Source organism: Syngnathoides biaculeatus, chromosome 23 (genome assembly GCF_019802595.1).
Source record: "Syngnathoides biaculeatus isolate LvHL_M chromosome 23, ASM1980259v1, whole genome shotgun sequence".
NCBI lineage: Eukaryota > Metazoa > Chordata > Actinopteri > Syngnathiformes > Syngnathidae > Syngnathoides > Syngnathoides biaculeatus.
In genome coordinates, this window is record NC_084662.1 from 12,982,827 (window position 1) to 13,003,725 (window position 20,899).

The following is a 20,899-nucleotide window of genomic DNA, read 5'->3' on the forward strand; positions in this document are numbered from 1 at the left end:
TTTTTTTTTCAATTCTTAGTGGACATGAAACCGATTTTTTTAAAAAGGGACTTTATTCTCCGCCTTTTTTTGTTTTTAATTTTGGTGTTGGTTTTGTAGGATTTTCTTCTCAGACGTGCATTTTCGAGAGCTAATAATAGTCGAACCGAGCTCATTTTCCACCGGACGCTGCGACTTTTTCTCCGATGGAAGCAGCAAGGAGAGAATGGAACGATCCATTTCTGACATGAAGGGTGGATAAGGGAGAAGGCGCGCAAAGAAATCACACCGCCAGCGAGAAAAATAGACATTTCAGCACGTATATTATTTTCCTTAAGTATTTAATAGTCATTCATGTGACACAAAACGTATTTATTTTCCAAAAGAACAGAATTGGATGACGAAACAAAAGTAATTCCCCCCATCTTTTCTGTTTTATGGTTGAGCCGGATGGAAACCGAGCTGGATCGTGCCACATCTTCCACCAGCCCTTCAAGCCGGAGCATCGCCAGCGAGCCCACGAGAAAACAAAACAAACTGCCGCGTAGCAGCCCCGCGAAAACTTTCCCAACAACCCCAAAAAACAAAACATCAACGTTCTTCTTTTTTCCCCCCTTCCCCTTGTTGAATTGCTCAACACAAGACGTTGAAGTTTAATGGTGCCCGCTGAAGAACTGGCGCGACCAAAGCGGACTTTTCCACCCCAAACGTCCCTTCAAAGGTAATTTTTATTTTTATTTTTAAATAACAAACTTCTTGTGACGCAAAAGTCTTTAAAAGTTAGCGGTGGGCCGCCGTTCCAGTTTTCCCTCAAGACACGATGATAGTTTTAAGGGTTACACCCATTTAAACTAAACTTGCATCACATGCTATTTCTGTCAAAGCACTATATGCACATTTTTATTAAAATTCAGTGCTAAATGGATCACATCATCACCGAATCATGTAAAAAAAATCGTTTTTTTCGTTATTACAAAATTGTAAAACCCATCATTTGCGAGGAAAACCCTCATTAACGTCATTAAATGACAATTCAAGTAACTAATACTAAATAAAAGCGAAGTCTCGTTATTGACGGAAATCCCAAGGGAGTCTGCACATTTGATTGATTTTGCTCACTAAAATGTGACAGAAACGGACGCACGGGAATATAAACTATGAACAACTGCATTAGTCCACCCACACATTGCACCTACGAGAGCTTTTTCCATCCAGCAGTCCAGTTCAGTACTACACAGCCTCCATGCATCGTTTAAAAAAACAAAACAAAACCAAAAAAATCCTCCCCTTTTTTTGGGAGGGTGGGGGGGGGGTGTGATAGTCTGGAGTCTTCGCACAAAGTTGGAAGCAGAGAACGGAAACTGAATGTATTGCCGTAAAGGCGTGGTTGATGGCGTCAGAGTACGGTATACACACACTCGGTACGGCATCGCCTGTCCTGCAAGTGCACCAGAGTAACAGTTGCATCGCCTCCCTTTCCTTGAGCTTTAGCACCGCTACTCGGTTGCCTTGGCAACTGGCGTGTCAGGGGACCTCATCCTGAACCGGGTGCGTCGTGTTCTCCGCAGTAGTTCAGAGAACTGCACAGAGAGATGAATATGGGGAGAGTTCGCTTAGCTCGCTCTCTCTCTCTCCTCTCTCTCTCTCTCTCTCTCCTCTCTCTCTCTCTCTTTTTTTATAAACTAACTCATCTCCAACTGCATTGATTCCATCTTTATGACCAACACAGAAGGCAAAATGGATCTTGTGAGCTCGCGGTTTTTTTGGGTTTGATTTCCGCCCAATCAAACGGCATGAAAGGGCGCTTTAAAACGTTCTTCGCATCACGCGGTAATAGTATGTGACCCCTTGACATCATGAAAAGGAATAGTTTTAATTAAAGATGAGTTATGAGTTTCTTTATCCCCATTTTTTAAAATGTAAAGGATGAAATCTCCCAATTCAATGTTTTCATGTTTTTGCATTTCCTCTTACTTAGAGGAATAAAGATGATGAGCCACACGATGAGGTTATGGGAAAGAGTAGTGGAGGCTAGACTCAGGACAGAAGTACTTATCTGCGAGGAACAGTGTAGTTTCATTCAAAGAGTACCACAGATGCATTATTTGCCTTGAGGATGGCAGAAGGAGCTACATTCTATCTTTGTAGATCTAGATAAAACCTATGACAGAGTACCAAGAGAGGAACTGTGGTACTGCAAGCGCAAGTCCGGTGTGGTGGAGAAATATGTCAGAATAGTACAGGATATGAATGAGGGCAGCAGAACAGTAGGTGTGTCAGAAGAATTTAAGGTGGAGGTGGGACTGCATCAGGGATCCGCCCTGAGCCCCTTCCTGTTTGCGGTAGTAATGGATTGGCTGACATATGAGGTTAGACTGGAATCCCCTTGGACCATGATGTTCGTAGATGATATTGTGATCTGCAGTGAAAGCAGGGAGCAGGCGGACGAACAATTAGAAAGATGGAGGCAAGCTCTGGAAAGGAGAGGAATGAAGATTAGCCGAAATGAAACAGACTATATGTGCGTGAATGAGAGGAAGAGTGAAACTCCAGGGAGAAGAGATGGCGAGGGTGCACGACTTCAATTATTTGGGGTCAACATTACAGAGCAGTGGTTAGTGTGGTAAGGAAGTGAAGAAATGGGTACAAGCGGGGTGGAACAATTGGCGGAAGGTGTCTGGTGTTCTATGTGACAGAAGAGTCTCCGCCAGGATGAAGCGCAAATTTTACAAAACGGCGGTGATGTACGGATTAGAGACGGTGACACTGAAGAAATAACAGGAAGCAGAACTGGAGGTAGCAGAAATGTTGAGGTTCTCGCTCGAAGTGAGCAGGTTGGACAGGATTAGAAATGAGCTCATTAGAGGGACAGCTAAAGTTGGATGTTTTGGAGACAAGGTCCGAGAGTGCAGACTTCGATGTTTCGGACATGTCCAGAGGCGAGAGAGTGAGTATATTTGTAGAAGGGTGCTGAGGATGGAGGTGCCAGGACGTAATATTCACCCTTATGACTTATTACTTTAAAACACAAGCAGAGTGGTCCGCAAACATTTCACACCAACTGCCACCTTGAAAATTACTTTGCTTTCCAAGTACCACCCTAATGACCGGGTGTTCATAAAAACAAGTTAGAGATTGTATCCTGAGAAAATACATTTAATATTACAGTAATTTACTATAACATTGAGTTCCATTTGAACATTTAGTGTTTAGTGTTTCTCTTGCGTACCACGAGAAGGAACCTATGTCACTCGTACCGCACTTTGGGAACCACTGCACTAGTACAACTAACTACTATAGCAAGGGTGTCGATTTAACTGTTGTTGACTGACGTTGTGCAGGTGTCCTTTAAGGCCGCCGAAACTAACTGTGACCTTTTTCTTTGGGCTATGTACTTTCAATTCCCGCAACCGTGACAAGGCAGAAAAATCACTGAAGCTGTACGCATGGAGGACTCTCTGCGTGTACTGCAGCGATTCTGGGCAGAGCTCGACTCACTTTCGCATTGATTTGTGCCAAGTAAACAGCGGGGCGCATATTGAGTGTATTTCAGGACACGCAAAACCGAAGGAAATCATGCAACTGTATCTAATAGCTGTGAAAGGATTTTACTATACATATCTGTATATCATATACATACAGTACACACACACACACACACGACTGCGTGAAACAGACTCATTAGGGAGAGAAGCCGGCGGAAAAAGCGGACTGCAGGGCGCAAGCGGATTGGGATTTCGGAATGACAAACTCGAGAGTCTTTGCATTAAATTTTTTTGGAGGACAGTCGGAGGCTCGCATCGGTTTCTTTCTTCTTATAAAAAAAACAATCTCATGAATTCCAGTCATGCTTTTTCCAAGGAAATGACCTAATTTGGTCAACCAGATGCCCGAGTGATAAACGCCGTATATACAATAATGCGATGACTAATCAAAGGCCGGGAACGTCTTGAGTGAGTGAGACTATCATACTTTTTTTTTTTTTTAAATGTTTAGATGACACATTATTGCTCTGATGTCGCACCTCACAAATTTATGACACTCCTGTTATGATGGAATTTGATAAATAAGGATTGGTGCATCTCAAAATTGGTTAATCGTTGGATGGTTAGTATGAGGTCAGAAATGGTAACTGAATGCTTATTTACTGCTGCAATTGATTTTTTTATTTTTATGGACCAAAATCACTTTGATGACGACTTCATTTCCATAAAACTACGACTACTATTACTACTACGACTACTACTTGGGGTCTTGTTCACCAGTGAGGGAAGAATGGAGCAGGAGATCGACAGACGGATCGGTGCAACGTCTGCAGTGATGCGGACTTTGTATCGGTCCGTTGTGGTAAAGAGGGAGCTAAGTCGAAGGCCGAAGCTCTGGATTTACCAGTCGATCTACGTTCCTCCCCTCACCTATGGGCACGAGCTGTGGGTCGTTCCCGAAAGAACAACATCCCGAATACAAGCGGCTGAAATGAGTTTCCTGCGCAGGGTGTCCGGGCTCTCCCTTAGAGATAGGGTGAGGAACTCGGTCATACGGGAGGGGCTCAGTGACTCCTCCAGAGGAGCCAGATGAGGTGGCTGAGACATCTGATTCGGATGCCTCCCTGGTGTTCCGGGCATGTCCCACCGGAAAGAGACCCCGGGGATGACCCAGGACATGCTGGAGAGACTATGTCTCTCGGCTGGCTTGGGAACACCTCGGGATCCCTCCGGAAGAACTGGAAGAAGTGGCTGGGGAAAGGGAAGTCTGGGTATCCCTCCTGAAGCTACTTCCCCCCGTGACCCGACCCGGAGAAGCGGTAGAAAATGGATGGATGGATGGATCGACTACTGTTAGTGTAGGCTAATGATAGACGACATGTTTCAACAGTTTTGGGTTGCAGGTTGCTTTGCCCAGGGCTCTACATACGGTACTGACAAAAGTTATTAATCCTTTTAACGCAAGAGGCTCTGTTTTGGTGAACTGCATAAAATTGTGCACAACTGTGCGGGGAGGCTAGTTAGACCGGGGTTGGCAATTCCGTTGACCGGTGGAAGCCAGTGGCTCTGAAAGCGGTCGGGTCACAGTGGCGAGTTCTCATGAATTTATTGAAGGAATGAATCATTGATTATTTTACCACATGTATACTAATGATAATTGTTGTTCCCTTCAGAAGAGTCTCCTCTCCAACCGAGTAGTTGTCCAAAACAAAAGCAGTGGGAGTGTGGAGAACTTCCAGGGACACTGTAGAACCTCCAGCTATTTGCCTGCTGCCAGTAGCGCTGCATCATGGGAAAACAGAACAGTAAACTCCGGCCCGAGGTCCTCAACGATTTGCGGGAGAACACCGAGTTCACCGACCACGAGCTGCAGGAGTGGTACCGGGGATTCCTCAAGGACTGCCCCACCGGCCACCTGACCGTGGAGGAGTTCAAGAAGATCTACGCTAACTTTTTCCCCTACGGAGACGCCTCCAAGTTTGCGGAACACGTCTTCCGGACATTCGACACCAACGGCGACGCCACCATCGACTTCAGGGAGTTCATCATCGCCCTGAGCGTGACGTCGCGTGGCGGGCTGGAGCAGAAACTGCGCTGGGCCTTCAGCATGTACGACCTGGACGGGAATGGTTACATCAGCCGGGCCGAGATGCTGGAGATAGTCCAGGTGAGGACCATGTGCCCAGACCGTTTCAACTCCGATGTCGAAATTCAAACGGTAGCAATTGGGGACTGGGTCTTAACCTCTGCGTGGAGTCTTTCAAAATCTTTTAACTTCAGCCTAGCTTACATTTATTTTTGACATTCCTCATGGTTCAGATTTATTACAAAATCTGTTTTTGAAAAACCACATATAAAACCTTGGTATGACCTCTCCGAATCCACCAGTTTCAGCTCAAAGTTTGAACTATGAAATCATATTTCTGGTCTCGCAGGGGACTGCATTCATGTTTTCTCCTGACATCACATAGCTTTGCCCTTTCCGTAGTTAAATTTACTCCCCCCAGTGTGGTGAGCCGAGCTGCCTGCGGGGTCATATCAATATTTGCTTTGCCTGTTGTGTTTTTTGCCGATAAAAAATGTATCAGGGCAATTTGTAACTCTGGTTTTTGGTCCTGAGACAAGCCAACCTTTTAGGTTGTATAAAAGACAGAGTCAATATTTCAGGCTCTCAAATACTGTGTGACTAACCTGGTTTTTGCAGGCCATTTATAAGATGGTGTCTTCGGTAATGAAGATGCCCGAGGATGAATCCACACCGGAGAAACGCACGGATAAGATCTTCAGACAGATGGATGTCGACAACGACGGTGAGACGATTCGCTTTCATCCAATAATTTCTGCAAAAACAGATTAATGACAACAATACAACCAACCATATTTGCATTTCTCAGGAAGTCAACGCACCCTGACTTACACAACCGCAAACAGAAATGTGAATATTATCTGTTGTACACTGATTAGCACATCTGCCTCACAGTTGGAAGATGTTTGGTTCCAGACTTGGCTCTTGCCTTCCTGTGTGGGATTTGAACGTTCTTACTTTGGTGTGAAAGTGATTGTGAATGGTTATTTATTTTGTAATATCCGCCCTTGCCTAGTGACTGTTGGGTAGACTACCGTAATTTCCGGCCTACAAGCCGCGACTTTTTTCACACGGTTTCCAACCCTGCGGTTTATGCGGTGATGCGGAGTTAGCGCAGCGCTAGCGCCTAAACTCTTTCTATGCACCGAGGCTTATAACCAGGTGCGCTAATGCTATCGCTGCGCTAACGCTAGCACCATGCTAACCCTTGTGCGATGCCAACATTAAACTCTGTGTACCGAGGCTTACACCCAGGTGCGCTAGCGTTGAAGTCTTTCTGTATACAGAGGCTTATAACAAGGTGCACTCTGTAGGCCGGGAATTACGGTATTTGAATTGGACTGATGGATATGAAGGGTATTTAATACATGCTCAAATCTCAGGTACGACAAACTGCTTTTGTCATGTGTGATGGATAGGTCGTTTGTCCCTGGAGGAGTTCATTAAAGGTGCCAAGAGCGACCCATCCATCGTCAGACTGCTGCAGTCCGACCAGGGAACCTCTCGTCAGTTCTGAGAAAACAACGCGCGCCCAAACACGTACAGCACTCCACAACGTCTTATTGTTTACATAAGGGTTCCCCAAACTTTCCACTCAATATTACAAATTTGGCCTTTTTGCTAAAATTCATCACGTACTGCAATGACATATGAGAAATGACAAAAACATGGAAAATGTTTACTTAAAAGGATTCTACTGTGACAATCAGTTGCCCAATAATAAAAAAAAAAAATTACCTGCCCCGTAGCTTGGGAAACCCTGCTTTTCATAATTGTGGCTTATTATTTTTTCTGTATATTCTTGCACATTTTATGTGTAAAAGCTTTCCAACTGTGTTGAAATGGATTTTACTTGCCCCCCCAAAGTCAAGTGCCATATCATGTATTTATAATCGACTGGATTCCTGACTTGCAAGTATTAAAAACTAGCTATGTTACATTAAGAGGGAATTAATTCCATAACTGTGTTAACATTTTAATTCACTTCAGTGTTGTCGCTCAGGAATGGTTGGTGGCTCTTGTACACACAAAATATGTACGTATATGCCTTTTAGTAGTGCATGCACTCTGCTATAACGCATCATATCATACAGTGACTTTAGAGACAGCGGCTGTTTTTAAACGGTTTTATTATTGTAACAAATGTTTTCACACAATTGAAATAAAAGTTTGTGTATGAAAAATCTACACATGATGTGACCCCTTCATCCTAAACCCGCCGATTGGATTGAAAACCAGGCTGGAGGGGGGAAAAAAAGATGCCACCGCATGAGGGTTTGACAGTGTTATTCGAGTCAACATTAAAAAAAAAAAAAAAAAAAAAAAAAAAAAGACGCATGATCAATAAAAGGCTTTCCCCCTCTTAAATATGATGGATTGGAACTATTGGGAGATATTAGAGATTTTACCCCCCCCCCCCCCCATGTGTGTGTGACTTCACCCAAAAGATGAAACGTCAAGGAATCCCCCTCCGGAGTATTTCTGCAACTGCGACCGAGCGGGCCTTCCATTTGTCCACAGGAGAAAGGGGAGGTGGCTCGCACGGGAACAGACAACAATCCAAGCAAAAGCGGCCTGGATCAAATCCCGGCCCCCCTTTCTTTTTTTAAACCCCCCCAATTAAGAGCCTCATAACTCAATCTTGTCGTAGACGTCGTCGTCCAGCTCCACGTCGCTGAGGTCATATTCCTCCTCCGCAGGAAGCTGTCGGCGAAGACACAATTATGATCGATTCGTGACATTGGTATACAATCTGGTCATGTAGTGTTTACTCGGAACAAAATATTTTTACTGTCAGGTGTTAAAATTAAATTCTTGCTTAGGTCAAAAGATCCTAGCCCGAGTCTCACCTGTCCATCTTTTCCATCCCACGGTTCAACGGAGTGAATTTTGGGCATCGCGCCACCTGCCAAAGAGGCCGTCGAGCCTCGTCCGACAGAAAGCTCCCTGCAAAAGATGAGCAGAGAGAACTGTTTTGCTGGCTGCTGCTAACTTGACCCCCCCCCCCAAAAAAAAAAAAAAAAAACTTGTACAACTCACCTGAGGAACTCGTGAATCCCCGTGTCACTGAAGGAGCCCTTGAGCAGGGCGAACTTCATCTTGCGCGTGTTGATGGCGGCCATGGCAGGGTAGCCGAAGCCGCCGATGCCCAGCGAGGCCTCCAGCTCCATCTGACTGCCGGCCTCGGCCCAAAGCCACCTGATGGGGATTGGGAGGGAGCGGTGAGGTGTCAATAACTCAACTCTTATTAGATTTAAGTGAAGACGCTCGGCTTTTGGCGCTTACCCCCACATCTTCTTCTTGTACTTGTCGGCCATCTTGATCATCACCTCCAGGTAGTTGTTTCTACCAGCGGCACCTGTTCACATAAACGGTACAAGCACGCACTTATGAGTAGAAAGGAAGTACTGGATGACTGACTCGAGCGGGGGTACGAAACGGGTCACGATGTAACAACAATTTCCCACAGAAGGCTGTTATGACGTCAATGTTTAACCGGGTCAACATATTACTACATATACTCAAGAAAAGGACAAGGGGACTGTCGCGTACTATCGCGGTTCGACATTCCCTTTTTTTGTGACATGGCCCCAAACTTTTGCCATTGTCTTTTCCGGACACCATCTCCCATCTTACCACCAATTTATGTACCGTAATTCCCGGCCTACAGAGCGCACATAGTGATAAGCCTCGGTACACAGAAAGAGTTTAAAGCACGATTCCCCAACGTGGTGCCAACGGTCGCATGGTTGCCCAATGAGGACCACTTAAGGCCCACGCGAGGCATGTTTTAAAAAAAAGGAGAGGTCACAAATTGTTATTATTATTTGTGCTTCAAATTTTGAATCCGACTTGCCTAATGAAATAAAAATGAATAATGTATAAAATAAAGAATTCAAACTAAATCATTTTATGTATAATGAACTGACTCTGAAGTTTGCTGCAAACAGATCATGTACCCCTTCATACGATTGGTGCTGACAATGTAGCCCTCAAGTCTCAAAAAGGTTGGTGAACCCTGGTTTGAAGCTAACGCGGCGGCACTATCGCTGACGCTAGCTAGCACGGTGGTGCTAATACTGACGTGGTGGCGCTAACGCCAACTCGCGGGGTGGCTGTGAAAAAAGTCGCGGCTTGTAGGCCCGTGTGACAGTCTGAGCGCTCCCCCGTGCTGAGAAGTCCCCTTGGCATGAATGCGCATGTGTAGAATTTTTTTCAATTTTTCTACTTTTTCATACTTCGTGCCAGTCTAAAACTTCCCCCAGTCCATCCTTCTTCCACGTGTTCATTTTCGCTCCGCCTGCATCCCGCTATGAGCGTCTCACAAAAGCCGAACACAGCGAATGAAAGAACACAGAAACAAACGCGAACGTATCGTTTGTTATTTATCAACTGGAAAGCGCGTTCAAGCATTGAACAGGAAATCAGAGGATTGTTCGGGCTCAGTCATTAAGGCACATTTGGGATAGTGAGAGTAAGTGTCGTATCATTTTCACGCGCTGAAATTATCTTATATTGTAAGCAGCATGCAGAGCTTTCGTTCGCCGTGTTCGGGTTTGTGAGATATGCACGCGGCGTGAAAATGAACACACGGAAGAAGCATGGATGGGGAAGTTTCAGACTGGCATGGAAGTAGAAAAATTCCAAAATTTCAAAGAAATTCTACACGCATGAGCATTAACCCGAAGAAGACCTTTCAGCACTGGGAACGCTCAGACCGTCACACCAGGAATTACGGTGTGTATATATAAAATGGTGTGGGGGAAAAATTCTCCCTGCAAAAGTTTTGTGGCAGATATTGCACCAAACCTATTTCGGTAATGGAATTATTTGAGTCATTTGAATAATCGCGGCAGCTGCGAGGCGAGTTTACAAAGTGTGAAAAGGGGACCGGGGGTGGGGTTACCGTTCACTGTGTGCGTGCGCTCACCCGTGTCCAGAATGTGGGGCAAGATGCCAATTATGCACAGCTGACTATCCTCACAAGTCGTCTTCAGTACGTCTTCATTAAGGATCTGGAAGACAAGACATTTTCTTCCCGTCTCACTTCCTGCAGATGATGTCATTTCCCTCAAATGATCCCAACCTCTTTCCAAGTCTAACGCAGCACCTGACATGCCGACTAACCTCCAGCAGTTCTGGGGCAGGAGCGTTGTCGGAGAACAGGTCCATGGCCCTCTCAATGATGTCGCCGCGGGAGCGTCCCCCTTGGTAGTCCTCGGGCTCCTCCCCTTTGCGGAATATCTTAATGGTGGGAAAACCTCGGATCTGCAAAGAGAGAGAATGCGTGTTGGTATTCCGATTTAGCGTGCACGGTGTGTCAACTATGGCCACGGACAAAATGGCATTCAAGTGTGTCGAAAAAAAAAAGGAATGATGAATTTTCTGACTCAGAAGGAATCAAACTCCAACTGTTGGCACACCATGCTTAAAAAAAAAAATATATATATATAAAAATACGGCGTATGGTTTCTGCCGTCAGAAACGGCCAGTAGTGGTTTTCCCTCATATCCACTGTTCCGTTACATATTTTTTGTTCTTTGGAAAATTAAATGCAAATAAGCACGCAATGTGTCTCACACACACACACACACACACACACACACACACACACACACGAGAAACGGCGGCCATTTTTTAGATTCATACACTGGAAGATCAGCAGCAAAACTCCAAACTACACTAACTTTCCAGTTTTTTTGTGATATCATACAAATATAGTTTTAGACAGTTTTCAAGTTAAGTTGGAACTTTCATTCTCTGGATGACGGCTGATATTTCTGAAGATTATAAGTAATACCATTTGATTCCAATTTGGATGTCATTTGTGAATGCCAATTAGAATCGACCGTTGGAATTTAGAGAGCGCTACCGTAATTTTGCTCGTGGTAAACTCTTTCTTGGTACAGTCTTTCTTTGTAAATATCTTGTGTTTGAATGTGGGTTTCAATGTTAGCACTTGCGGCTTTTACACAGCTGCGGCATATGTATGTACCAAATGGTATTTCCTTTACAAATGTACTCGGTGAGGCTTGTTACCAGGTGCGCTCTGTAGGCCGGGAATTACGGTAGTTGGCAAGTTGGAGTAATAAAAGTCAATGATGTTAATATTTTGGTCAAGCCAGTGACGCAGAATCTTCTGACCCCCAAATATTGATTGACTGCAGTTCTCTGGAAAGTTGATGTGTGACGGCCATACTTATCCACAAAGCCATTCATTAATTGTATGGAATTGACTGTTAATTAATGGCGTGTGAAGAAATTGAGGTAAAATAGTGGACCCGGATGGTTGTTTCAATGAGTTTGACGAAAAAAAAAAAAAACACTGTCTGTCGAAATGAAGGCATTTCATTCATGATTCCGGTTTCGTGCTCACCCCGTAGCGGCTGGACACCGCCTGATGTACGGTCGCGTCCACGGCTCCCAGGCGAACTTTGCCCTTGGTTTGCTCCTTGACAGCTGAAGCGGCGGCTGCCCATTCGGGCTCCAGGCTGGTGATGGCAAAAAGCGACATCGGGTCACTTTTTTACAAGAAATCTTTTTTATCAAAAAAATCGATTTGAGGATAACTGGCCATAGTTATTCATTGTCAAAGTAAAGTAAAGATGAGTGAGACAATTTAACAATCAAACGCACAATATTTTTCCTTCAAATTTTGGCAGAATTTCCAAACTGTGCACATCTGGATAGGTTCCACTGTACAAGCTTATCAAGGGGGGGCCCAACTCACTTCTTGCAGTGTCCACACCAGGGGGCGAAGAACTCCACCAACCACACGTCGTCGCTCTGCAGCACCGTCTTGTCAAAGTTGTCGTCGGTGAGCTCCACCACGTCCTTTTTACCGTCGCCGCCGCCCTGCCGGGGGTGCAAAGTCTCACGCGGCTCCGTTTTGCAATTTGGCACCGGGAAAGCCGCGTTGACTCTTCTCGTACCTGTTTGCTGTACCCCGAGCTGCCAGACTTGCCATCGAGTCGTTCTCTGACCAGAGCGCGCAGAGCATTCATGGCGCCATCCACAATGGCCTGGCTACTGCGTCCACCTGCGGGATGAAATGACCCTCCATCATTTTGTCCACTTAAGAAGAAAAACTTTTTTATTTTTGTTTAGAGCACAAATACCTTGATATTGTTCAGGTTTGTGCTTGTTGCCGCCAAAGATTTTGATAGTGGGGAAGCCGGAAACGCCATACTGGCTTCCCAAAGACTTGTGTTGGTCTGCGTCTACCGCGCCCACCTTGACAATACCCTGAGAGAGAGAGCACAATAAGTACATTTTTTGTTCATCTGACCAACATATGGCATCGAATGATTGAAACATACACGACCAGCAAAAGCTTTGAAACACTTTCTCAAGTTATGGAAAGAGAAACCATGACCAAACTTTCAACTGGTTGTGGACCTTATTTAAATGACCCGAGAAGTTTCTTTTGCGATTCATTAAGTCACACTTAATAGTGGTTACGGTATTTTAAAAGGTTCTTCGTAAATATACACTGATGTGTTGTTTACCTTCAGGGCTGACGCAGCCTTCTTCCAGTCTGGCGTCAACTTTTGACAGTGGCCGCACCTGATCGGAAAGCAAAGGCGTGTTAACATCGTGCATCAGTTAAACACTCCTGCGCGTATCCCAATTGACTCTGGGTTAGAAGTGAGCTATATACTGGACAAGTAACTCGCTCAAGGCGCTAATGGACACACAATCATTCCTTCTCCCATTCACATCTATCGACCACAAATAATATAACGTTTATGTTTGTCGAATGTGGGAAGCCATATTTCGGCTGTAGGGTGGGGAGAACATGAAAACTCCATGCAGATATGAACTCCAAATCTAAAAACTGTGTGGCTTTTTGACAGCTACAGACCATACAATTATTGGCCTTATTAGACGTAACAGCACGATTTCGTTGTTTTCTGGGACACCCCAAAGCACTGAATTTGACCCACCGAAGTTGTGTGAACGCACTCACCATGGAGCATAGAACTCGATCAGCCACAGACTGTCGCTCTGGATCACCTCTCTGTTGAAGTTTGAGGGGTTCAGTTCGACCACATCGTCGCTGGAGGAATAAAAGCCTCGCACACCCACAAACAGCGAACAGCCCAGCAACACCCCTGCACAAAAAAATTCACATCTTAAGTCATTATTCTGTCACATCTACGGATAACCAGCTGGCAGCCGTTTTGAAACAAGATTTATCTTGCATTAGCAAATCATACTAGTTAATACTGGAAATGCAGGTTTGATTAATTTTAAGAGGCCTGTGAAGCTTTGATGGTTTCGTTGGTCCAAGCTAGCCAAACAAGACACAAGACTCCACGATTGGCTAACCCGAGAATCCCAAAACGGGGTCTATTTTGGTTCTTAAAAAAACAGTCATATTAATCTGCAGCTCCACTTACCACAAACTAAGGGTTTCATGGTTTTAGCAGCTTCCAAAGATTCCTCCTTGACACCCAAACTCCACGAAGACGACCGCCACTGGCCTTCAGCTACCTTGAATAAACTCAGTGGAGGAGACCCACCGTGGCCCACGCTGATTGGCTGAACTCGAGCGGCGCAACCAATCTAAGAACGCCGATTGGCTGACACGCGCAGTTCCGCGTGGCTGACCAATCGGAAGGCGCCGTGTAAGGGTATAAGGAAACGTGTAAAAAGTAATAACGGGTTGTTGTTGTTTACGTTGTCTCGGGGGAAAAAACAAACAAAAACAAACAAATGAATGAATTATGTATAGTCATAAAAACACAGAGGAATCGCTGGAAAAATAAGATGATGCACAACATATTTGCTTTCTAGTAATAAATGAATAATTGTAACGTTATTACAACATGAGTTGAAATGGTTTAATATACAGATAATCACTGATACTTTATTAATGTAGTTACGTTAAATGGACCTGATGGTACACCACTTAAAACTCAGCGTGCCGATGTTCGCCGTGCATTATTTTTTGGCGGCCTCTAGGTGGGGACAAATAATCGACTGAATCCTATGACCCAACGACGACGTCCCATAATTCCGAGTCTTTAATAAATAGCATCGTTCAATAAAAAAATATAAACATGTTTGAACACTTATAGTAGTTTTTTTTTTGAATGGACAAACTCACAGGATGAATATAGTATTTATCATATAGCAACGGTGAAAAAATAGTTATTATTAGTTAAAATAATAATATTTTGAATAGCATCATTCAATAAAAACAGAAACACGTTTGAACGCTGAAAGTAGTTTTAATAAGATTGGACAAATTCACGGGATGAATATAATATTTCTCATAGCACAGCGGTGAATAAATAGTTGTTATTATTACTTAATAATAATAATTCCAGTATTCGTTATTTTCTGTCGTGTGTAGGGATTTCAAGACTGTGCAAACAGGAAAGACTTCACAATTATGCTCTTATTTTGTTGTCTTACCGGAACTGGGTCTGGTTCGCTCAGTTCAGTGATCCCACGCGCGCTTCAAGCCCAACTTTGTCCACTCAGAGCCACAAAACGCTCTTGCGTGGAAGCAATCAAGCATCTTCAGCTGATAAAGTATTTTTGTCTTGATTACATATTTTTAAATTGTTATTTTGTTGAACTGTCAAACACTTTGTGGTACACAATTGCACGGCGCCCCTGCAGAATGTGGGGAACCCACAGGAGCCGGCGCCGGAGCGGCTCCGCGGCCAGCGAGGAGCCGGAGATCGCGGTGAACATCGGCGGGCTCAAACAGGTGTTTCGCCGGGACGTTCTCAACCGCTTCCCGGACAGCCGCCTGGCCCAACTGGCGAACTCGGTGTCCGGGTTTCCCGCGGAGGACGTCATCTCCTCCCTGTGCGACGACTACGACCCCGAAAAGGGAGAGTTTTATTTCGACCGGGATCCAGACGCGTTCAAGTGCATCGCGGAGCTTTATTACTACGGGGAGATCCACGTGAAGCGGGGCATCTGCCCCATCTGCTTCATGAAGGAGATGGACTTCTGGAAAATCGAGCCGGATTTCTTGGACGAGTGCTGCAAGAGCAACTTGAAGGAGGTGGAGGACGAGCTGGAGGAGATCGCCGAGAAGGTGAGGACTATCCTGGTGGACCGGGAAGGAGATCCGAGCGCCGTCGGCTGGCAGCGCTTCCGGACGTGCGTGTGGAGGCTCATGGAGAAGCCCGAGTCCTCCTTGCCGGCGCACGTCGTCGCCATCCTCTCCTTCGTCTTCATCCTCGTCTCGTCCGTGGTCATGTGCGTCAGCACCATACCGGAGCTGCAGGTGGAAGACGAGGAGGGGAACCTCATGGAGAACCCCACCTTGGAGGTCACGTTGATAAAATAATCTTTAATTTGAGATACAAAAGTTGAATCCATTCCATCACCTTTCCCATTGAAATGAATGGAAATGCCATTATAAACCCCCAATGCAATGTGACCTTCCATCCATGCATTTTCTTCGCCGCTCATCCTCACGAGGGTCGCGGGGAGTGCTGGAGCCTATCCCAGTTGTCAACGGGCGGGAGGCGAGCTACACCCTCAACGGGTTGCCGGCCAATCGCAGGGCACATCGAGACAAACAAGCAGCACTCACAATCACACCTAGGGGCAATTTAGAGTGTTCCATTCATCTTGCATGTTTTTGGGATGTGGGAGGAAACCGGAGTGCCCGGAGGAAACCCACGCAGGCACGGGGAGAACGTGCACACAGGCGGGTCCGGGATTGAACCCGGGACCTCAGAACTGTGAGACCAACGCTTTACCAGCTGATCCACCGTGCCGCCCAATGTGGCCTTAATAAAGAAAATAGCAATTTGTAAAACTTAACTTTATAATAAAAATCTTAATAGTGACAAGTGGAATACAGTACAACCTCGGTTCTCGACCACAATCTGTTCCAGAAGGCGGTTCGAGAACCGATATGTTCGAAAACCGTATGTTATTTCCAGGTTTTTTGCGGTGTGTTGGAATTCCCCCCCCAAAAAAAAAAAAACCACGCGTCGTGGGTCAGTCGGTCGGGCCGCTACGTTATTTCCGGGTTTTGTTGGGGGGCGTTCGAGTACCGATTTTCGTTCGAAAACAGAAGCAAAAAAAAAAAAAAAAAAAATCTCAAAATTTTCATTAGAAAACAGATTTGTTGGAGAACCGAGGTCGTACTGTATAAATATTCAAATATTCTCGTGAACGTGGCTTGACCACCAGGGACAAAATAATAGACCTCGTAAGCCGGTGTAGTAATAATCATTTTCTCCAGACGACAAACAAATACACAGTATCCCCGACTATCATTATGTTGTCTGTCTACATGTTTTGCTGCACTGTTTGTGCAACTTCAGTTCTACTTAAGTCGGTATTTTGACTTTTAATTTAATTTGAGTTTGTCCTCAGTCGAAATGCAAACAACAATAAATTCATGTAAAAAAAATGCACTTTCCCTTTTTCAGTGGATCGAGACGGCGTGCATCGGTTGGTTCACCGTCGAGTACGTCCTGCGCTTCGCCTCGTCCCCGAATAAAGTCAAGTTCGCGCTGGCCTTCATGAACGTGGTGGACTTCATGGCCATCATGCCCTTCTTCGTGGTGCTCCTCCTCACCTCGCTGGGCGCCGGCGTGATGGAGCTGGCCAACGTGCAGCAGGCGGTGCAGGCCTTACGCATCATGCGCATCGCCCGCATCTTCAAGTTGGCGCGCCACTCGTCGGGGCTGCAGACCCTCACCAGCGCCCTGAAGAGCAGCCTGAAGGAGCTGGGCCTGCTCCTCATGTACATGGGCGTGGGGGTCTTCCTGTTCTCCGCGCTGGGCTACACCATGGAGCAGAACCACCCGGAGACCTTGTTCACGAGCATCCCGCAGTCCTTCTGGTGGGCCGTGATCACCATGACCACCGTTGGCTACGGCGACGTGTACCCCAAGACCACCTTGGGCCGGTGCAACGCCGCCATCAGCTTCCTGTGCGGCGTGATCGCCATCGCGTTGCCCATCCATCCCATCATCAACAATTTTGTGCTGTTTTACAATAAGCAGCAGGTTCTGGAGACGGCCGCCAAGCACGAGATCGAACTGATGGCCTTGCGCTTCGACCAGGACGGTGGCCGCCGCGAGCACGTGTGTGGGGGCGGGGACGCCCGGGTGGGACTCCTGAAGACCCCCTACAAGGGTTGGGCAACAAACCGGAGCCCTAACATGAATGCCAAAGCTGAAACCAAACACTGAACAGTTCTCTAAATGGTTCCTCAAATGGCTACTGTGGGGGAATCATGGGGAATGCCCTGGGGGGGGGCACCCAACGGGTCCACCATCTTGGGCGTGTCCGGACATCTAAGAGAGCATGACTAAACGTCCACTTTCTCAGATATTGCTGCTTACTGGAACCAGTGGAAAATATAGAAAACGTGAAAACACACTTACTGAGGCGGATTCAAACGCCCGACCTCGGAACCGTGAGGCGGATCCACCGTCCACTCCCCTTCCGTGCTGCTTATGTAAAATAATATAGAGTATATGGAATACTAATCAATGTAATGTTTCATTTATAAGAGACGAGCAGGCCTTATGCGACCTGTAGGTCGGACTTTGCTCATTCCTGCTCTCACGGGTCAAAAAAAAAATGCTTAAAAACTGGACTGGACTCATAGTTGAGTTTAAATACTTGACAATAGATAATATTACCGCATATAATTACTAATCAGATTGCTACTGATCCTCTGCTGGAACACAAGAATGGCGACGTGATTGTAAAAGAAGGAAATCACAGCGGGGGTGACTCCGAAGCAGTCTCGAAGGCTCCTAAATGGATTTGGAGGTGCATTCAAGTACTGACTCAACTGTGTGTGCCTTTGTGCGTCCCTTCAGGCACGTGGATTGTGACGTTGAGATGAATTGTAACAGAATAGCTGCTAAAGGTCTACGTACTTCTGTTTAAATGCAAGGTTTTTGTGTGACGGAGCATAAAACGAGATCAAGAAAAATGATTTCAAAACTTTGCCCGCCTTTAGTGTCACTTTTGACCCAAAGAGCTCAATTGATGATAGGATCAATTAAAGCCAGCATTGGGCATGCAACCATTAACCCGACTAGAACTAGGACTAATTGATCAATACGGGATTAATCAGAGGCGAGTTCAAATGCGATTGGTTAATTCTGAACTCGGCACTTGTACCCAATTATAAGAGGGTGTGCGCACTTATGCAACTACACTATTACAGTTGCTTATTGTTATTCACCCTTTTGAAAAAAAATATAGATATTTTCCACCGTGAGTAGAGGTTGTAGGTCGCGGTAATGGCGGAAAACGTTTTTGAAACGATTTTGGTCTCGTCGTATAATACGGTTCTCGACGCCAATCCGTTCCAGAAGGCGGTTCGGGAACTGATTTGTTCGAAAACCGAATCGATATTTCCCACGTCTGCGTGCAGAGGCTGCGTTATACACAATAATGACGCGCGTCGTGGGTCAGCCAGTTATGTTATTTCCGGGTTTTGTCGCATCGGTTCGAGTACTGATTTTCGTTCGAAAACGGAAGCAAAAAACCAAAAAAAAAAATCTCGAAAGTCTTCTGAGATTCTCCATCTACAATTCGCTGTCTGAAATTCCCCGGCTAACACCCAGCCAATCCGGTTACGCTTTCTTAGTCACGTGACGTCACGTACTAAGAAAGCGTGACTGGATTGGCTGCCTTCTCAACACTGAATTTAGACAGCGAATTGTAGCCAGTTCACAATCTCAGGAGACTGAAAATATTGCATTTGAATTTTAAAGGTTGAATTTATTTATATGGCAAATTTGTTAACTTTGAAAAGTTAAACGTGAAATACAGCTATTGGAAATGTGATCACTTTGAAATAATGGTGGGAATTTTACAACATAAAATTTCCAGTGGCATTTTTCATTCAAATTTATTTCCATATGTTTAGTGCTTTTATATCTGCTGTATGGTAGCAAGCCTCTTATTATTCCTCTCTATAAATCAGAATGTTTCGTGTTTAAGTGTCGTAAAAAGGAAGGTGTGGAGGAAAAGGAGGGGGGGGTGAGGGGGAGTGGGGGGGGGGGACACGCACGCGGCCCACATTATTGTTATATTATAGATGCTGTATGTTGAACAGTCTTGCATCTTACAATGAATGTGTCCACTTTACAAATCTATCATTTTTTTCCCATTTTGCATAAATGCTGGGTGCAAATGTTCTTTTTCTTTTTTCTGTTGAGCATTTTCTCCACTAGTGTACCGAATAAAGTGTCCAGTGTGGGGGGGGGGGGGGACTCTAGCGCAACCTCACAGCTGTTCTCGGTCTTTTTCGGCCTCGGCGTGACTATGAGGCATCAGATATAAACCCGATCCAGCGCGCCGGGATGTTTAAAAGGCCGTGAACCTCCCCCGCCCGCCCTCCCTTCCGAGCCCAGTAAAACCGCAGAACGTGGAACCGCCAAGCCTTTCAATGTTGCTGCATCTTTCCCCCCTCCCCGGAGGATCTATGAATTGATTTGTTCATAAAGTCCAACAAGCTCCAAGGAGCAATAAAAGAGCCAGTATAAAAAAACATATAGAAAACAAAAATTCAACTCGTCTTACATTTTTTTTTTATTTTTTTAGATGAAGCTGTACACGTGACTTCAGTAGTGTGGGTGGTTAAATTGTTCATAATGTCATACTCTATTTGGAGAAGTAAAAAAAAAAAAAAAATTGATATTGCCCCAACGTGTGGCACATTTAAAAGGTTATACTGAAATTGGCTCCACCACTCGAGCGCTATTTTGGAATCGCTTGGCATCAAAATATTGATGAATAATTTTTCGTGATATTTGTCCTTGGTGTAAATGCATGCGCTGCGGGACGACGCGGAAGCGATCGTGTGCTGTGTTTAAACTGCTGGTGACGACGTCTTTATAACATCGGAGTGGCCCACGTGCGCCGTACAAGTAGCCCACATTGTAATTGTGAAATATGAGTCCCTTACAAAAAATATATATTTTTTTCTTCTTTTCACTTTTGTGTCTATGTTGTCATACTAAAATGAATAAATCAGTCCTGTTTTGTCCTGTAAGAGACCTGAAAAATAAAGACCAGATGTTTAAAAACAATATTGTGATTACCACAATGACATCCTTTTTGTGCGTAGTGTTTTAATTAATTGCTATAAATTATTATTATTAATCATAATTTATCAGTTGTTATTATTATGTCTTATTATTTATTGATTGGGACGGGCCTTTCTTAATGCCCCCCACCAAAAAAAAAAAAAAAAAAAAGACACTTGGCATCGAAGCAAGTGATAAAACTGTTTTGCTGGCATGCTTTTATTTTGAAAGCCTGACTGACGTTTGGTGGGTACCGCAACGTGGTTGCCGAGCAGACCGGGAGTGTTGTTGTTACCTTGACTGAC

General features: G+C 45.1%; 3 protein-coding genes across 4 annotated transcripts; 2 read left to right on the top strand and 1 right to left on the bottom strand.

Annotated features, from left to right (window-relative positions):
- Positions 1 to 470: 470 nt before the first annotated feature.
- On the top strand, positions 471 to 7,881 carry hpcal1 (hippocalcin-like 1). Of its 2 annotated transcripts, none has more exons than XM_061812639.1 (4): positions 471 to 700; positions 5,138 to 5,631; positions 6,169 to 6,274; positions 6,969 to 7,881. In XM_061812639.1, the coding sequence occupies exons 2-4, from the start codon at positions 5,254 to 5,256 to the stop codon at positions 7,064 to 7,066; spliced, it is 582 nt and encodes a 193-aa protein (XP_061668623.1). In that variant the 5' UTR covers positions 471 to 700; positions 5,138 to 5,253; the 3' UTR covers positions 7,067 to 7,881. The 2 variants fall into 2 exon arrangements, with proteins under 2 accessions (XP_061668623.1, XP_061668625.1); XM_061812641.1 differs by having other exon boundaries at positions 5,141 to 5,631.
- On the bottom strand, positions 7,663 to 14,085 carry pdia6 (protein disulfide isomerase family A, member 6). Its single transcript, XM_061812638.1, has 13 exons — positions 13,953 to 14,085; positions 13,520 to 13,664; positions 13,059 to 13,116; positions 12,669 to 12,795; positions 12,483 to 12,589; positions 12,281 to 12,405; positions 11,927 to 12,041; positions 10,678 to 10,818; positions 10,481 to 10,565; positions 8,836 to 8,908; positions 8,590 to 8,748; positions 8,400 to 8,496; positions 7,663 to 8,253 (listed from the first exon to the last, which is right to left on the bottom strand). The coding sequence occupies exons 1-13, from the start codon at positions 13,969 to 13,971 to the stop codon at positions 8,179 to 8,181; spliced, it is 1,326 nt and encodes a 441-aa protein (XP_061668622.1). The 5' UTR covers positions 13,972 to 14,085; the 3' UTR covers positions 7,663 to 8,178.
- Positions 14,086 to 15,184: 1,099 nt separating this feature from the next.
- Positions 15,185 to 19,282, top strand: LOC133496632 (potassium voltage-gated channel subfamily F member 1-like). Its single transcript, XM_061812439.1, has 2 exons — positions 15,185 to 15,847; positions 16,965 to 19,282. The coding sequence occupies exons 1-2, from the start codon at positions 15,185 to 15,187 to the stop codon at positions 17,730 to 17,732; spliced, it is 1,431 nt and encodes a 476-aa protein (XP_061668423.1). The 3' UTR covers positions 17,733 to 19,282.
- Positions 19,283 to 20,899: the final 1,617 nt, after the last annotated feature.

Excerpts from the sequence above, each read along its gene's own strand:
- pdia6 (XM_061812638.1), bottom strand. Across the intron at positions 10,819-11,926 it reads CGGTGTCCAGCCGCTACGGG|ATCCGAGGTTTTCCCACCAT; the intron begins GTGAGCACGAAA and ends CTCTCTTTGCAG. Across the intron at positions 8,749-8,835 it reads TACAAGAAGAAGATGTGGGG|GTGGCTTTGGGCCGAGGCCG; the intron begins GTAAGCGCCAAA and ends AATCCCCATCAG.
- hpcal1 (XM_061812639.1), top strand. The coding sequence starts at position 5,254 with ATGGGAAAACAGAACAGTAAACTCCGGCCCGAGGTCCTCAACGATTTG. Across the intron at positions 5,632-6,168 it reads AGATGCTGGAGATAGTCCAG|GCCATTTATAAGATGGTGTC; the intron begins GTGAGGACCATG and ends TGGTTTTTGCAG. Across the intron at positions 6,275-6,968 it reads GATGGATGTCGACAACGACG|GTCGTTTGTCCCTGGAGGAG; the intron begins GTGAGACGATTC and ends TGTGATGGATAG.
- LOC133496632 (XM_061812439.1), top strand. The coding sequence starts at position 15,185 with ATGTGGGGAACCCACAGGAGCCGGCGCCGGAGCGGCTCCGCGGCCAGC. Across the intron at positions 15,848-16,964 it reads TGGAGAACCCCACCTTGGAG|TGGATCGAGACGGCGTGCAT; the intron begins GTCACGTTGATA and ends TCCCTTTTTCAG.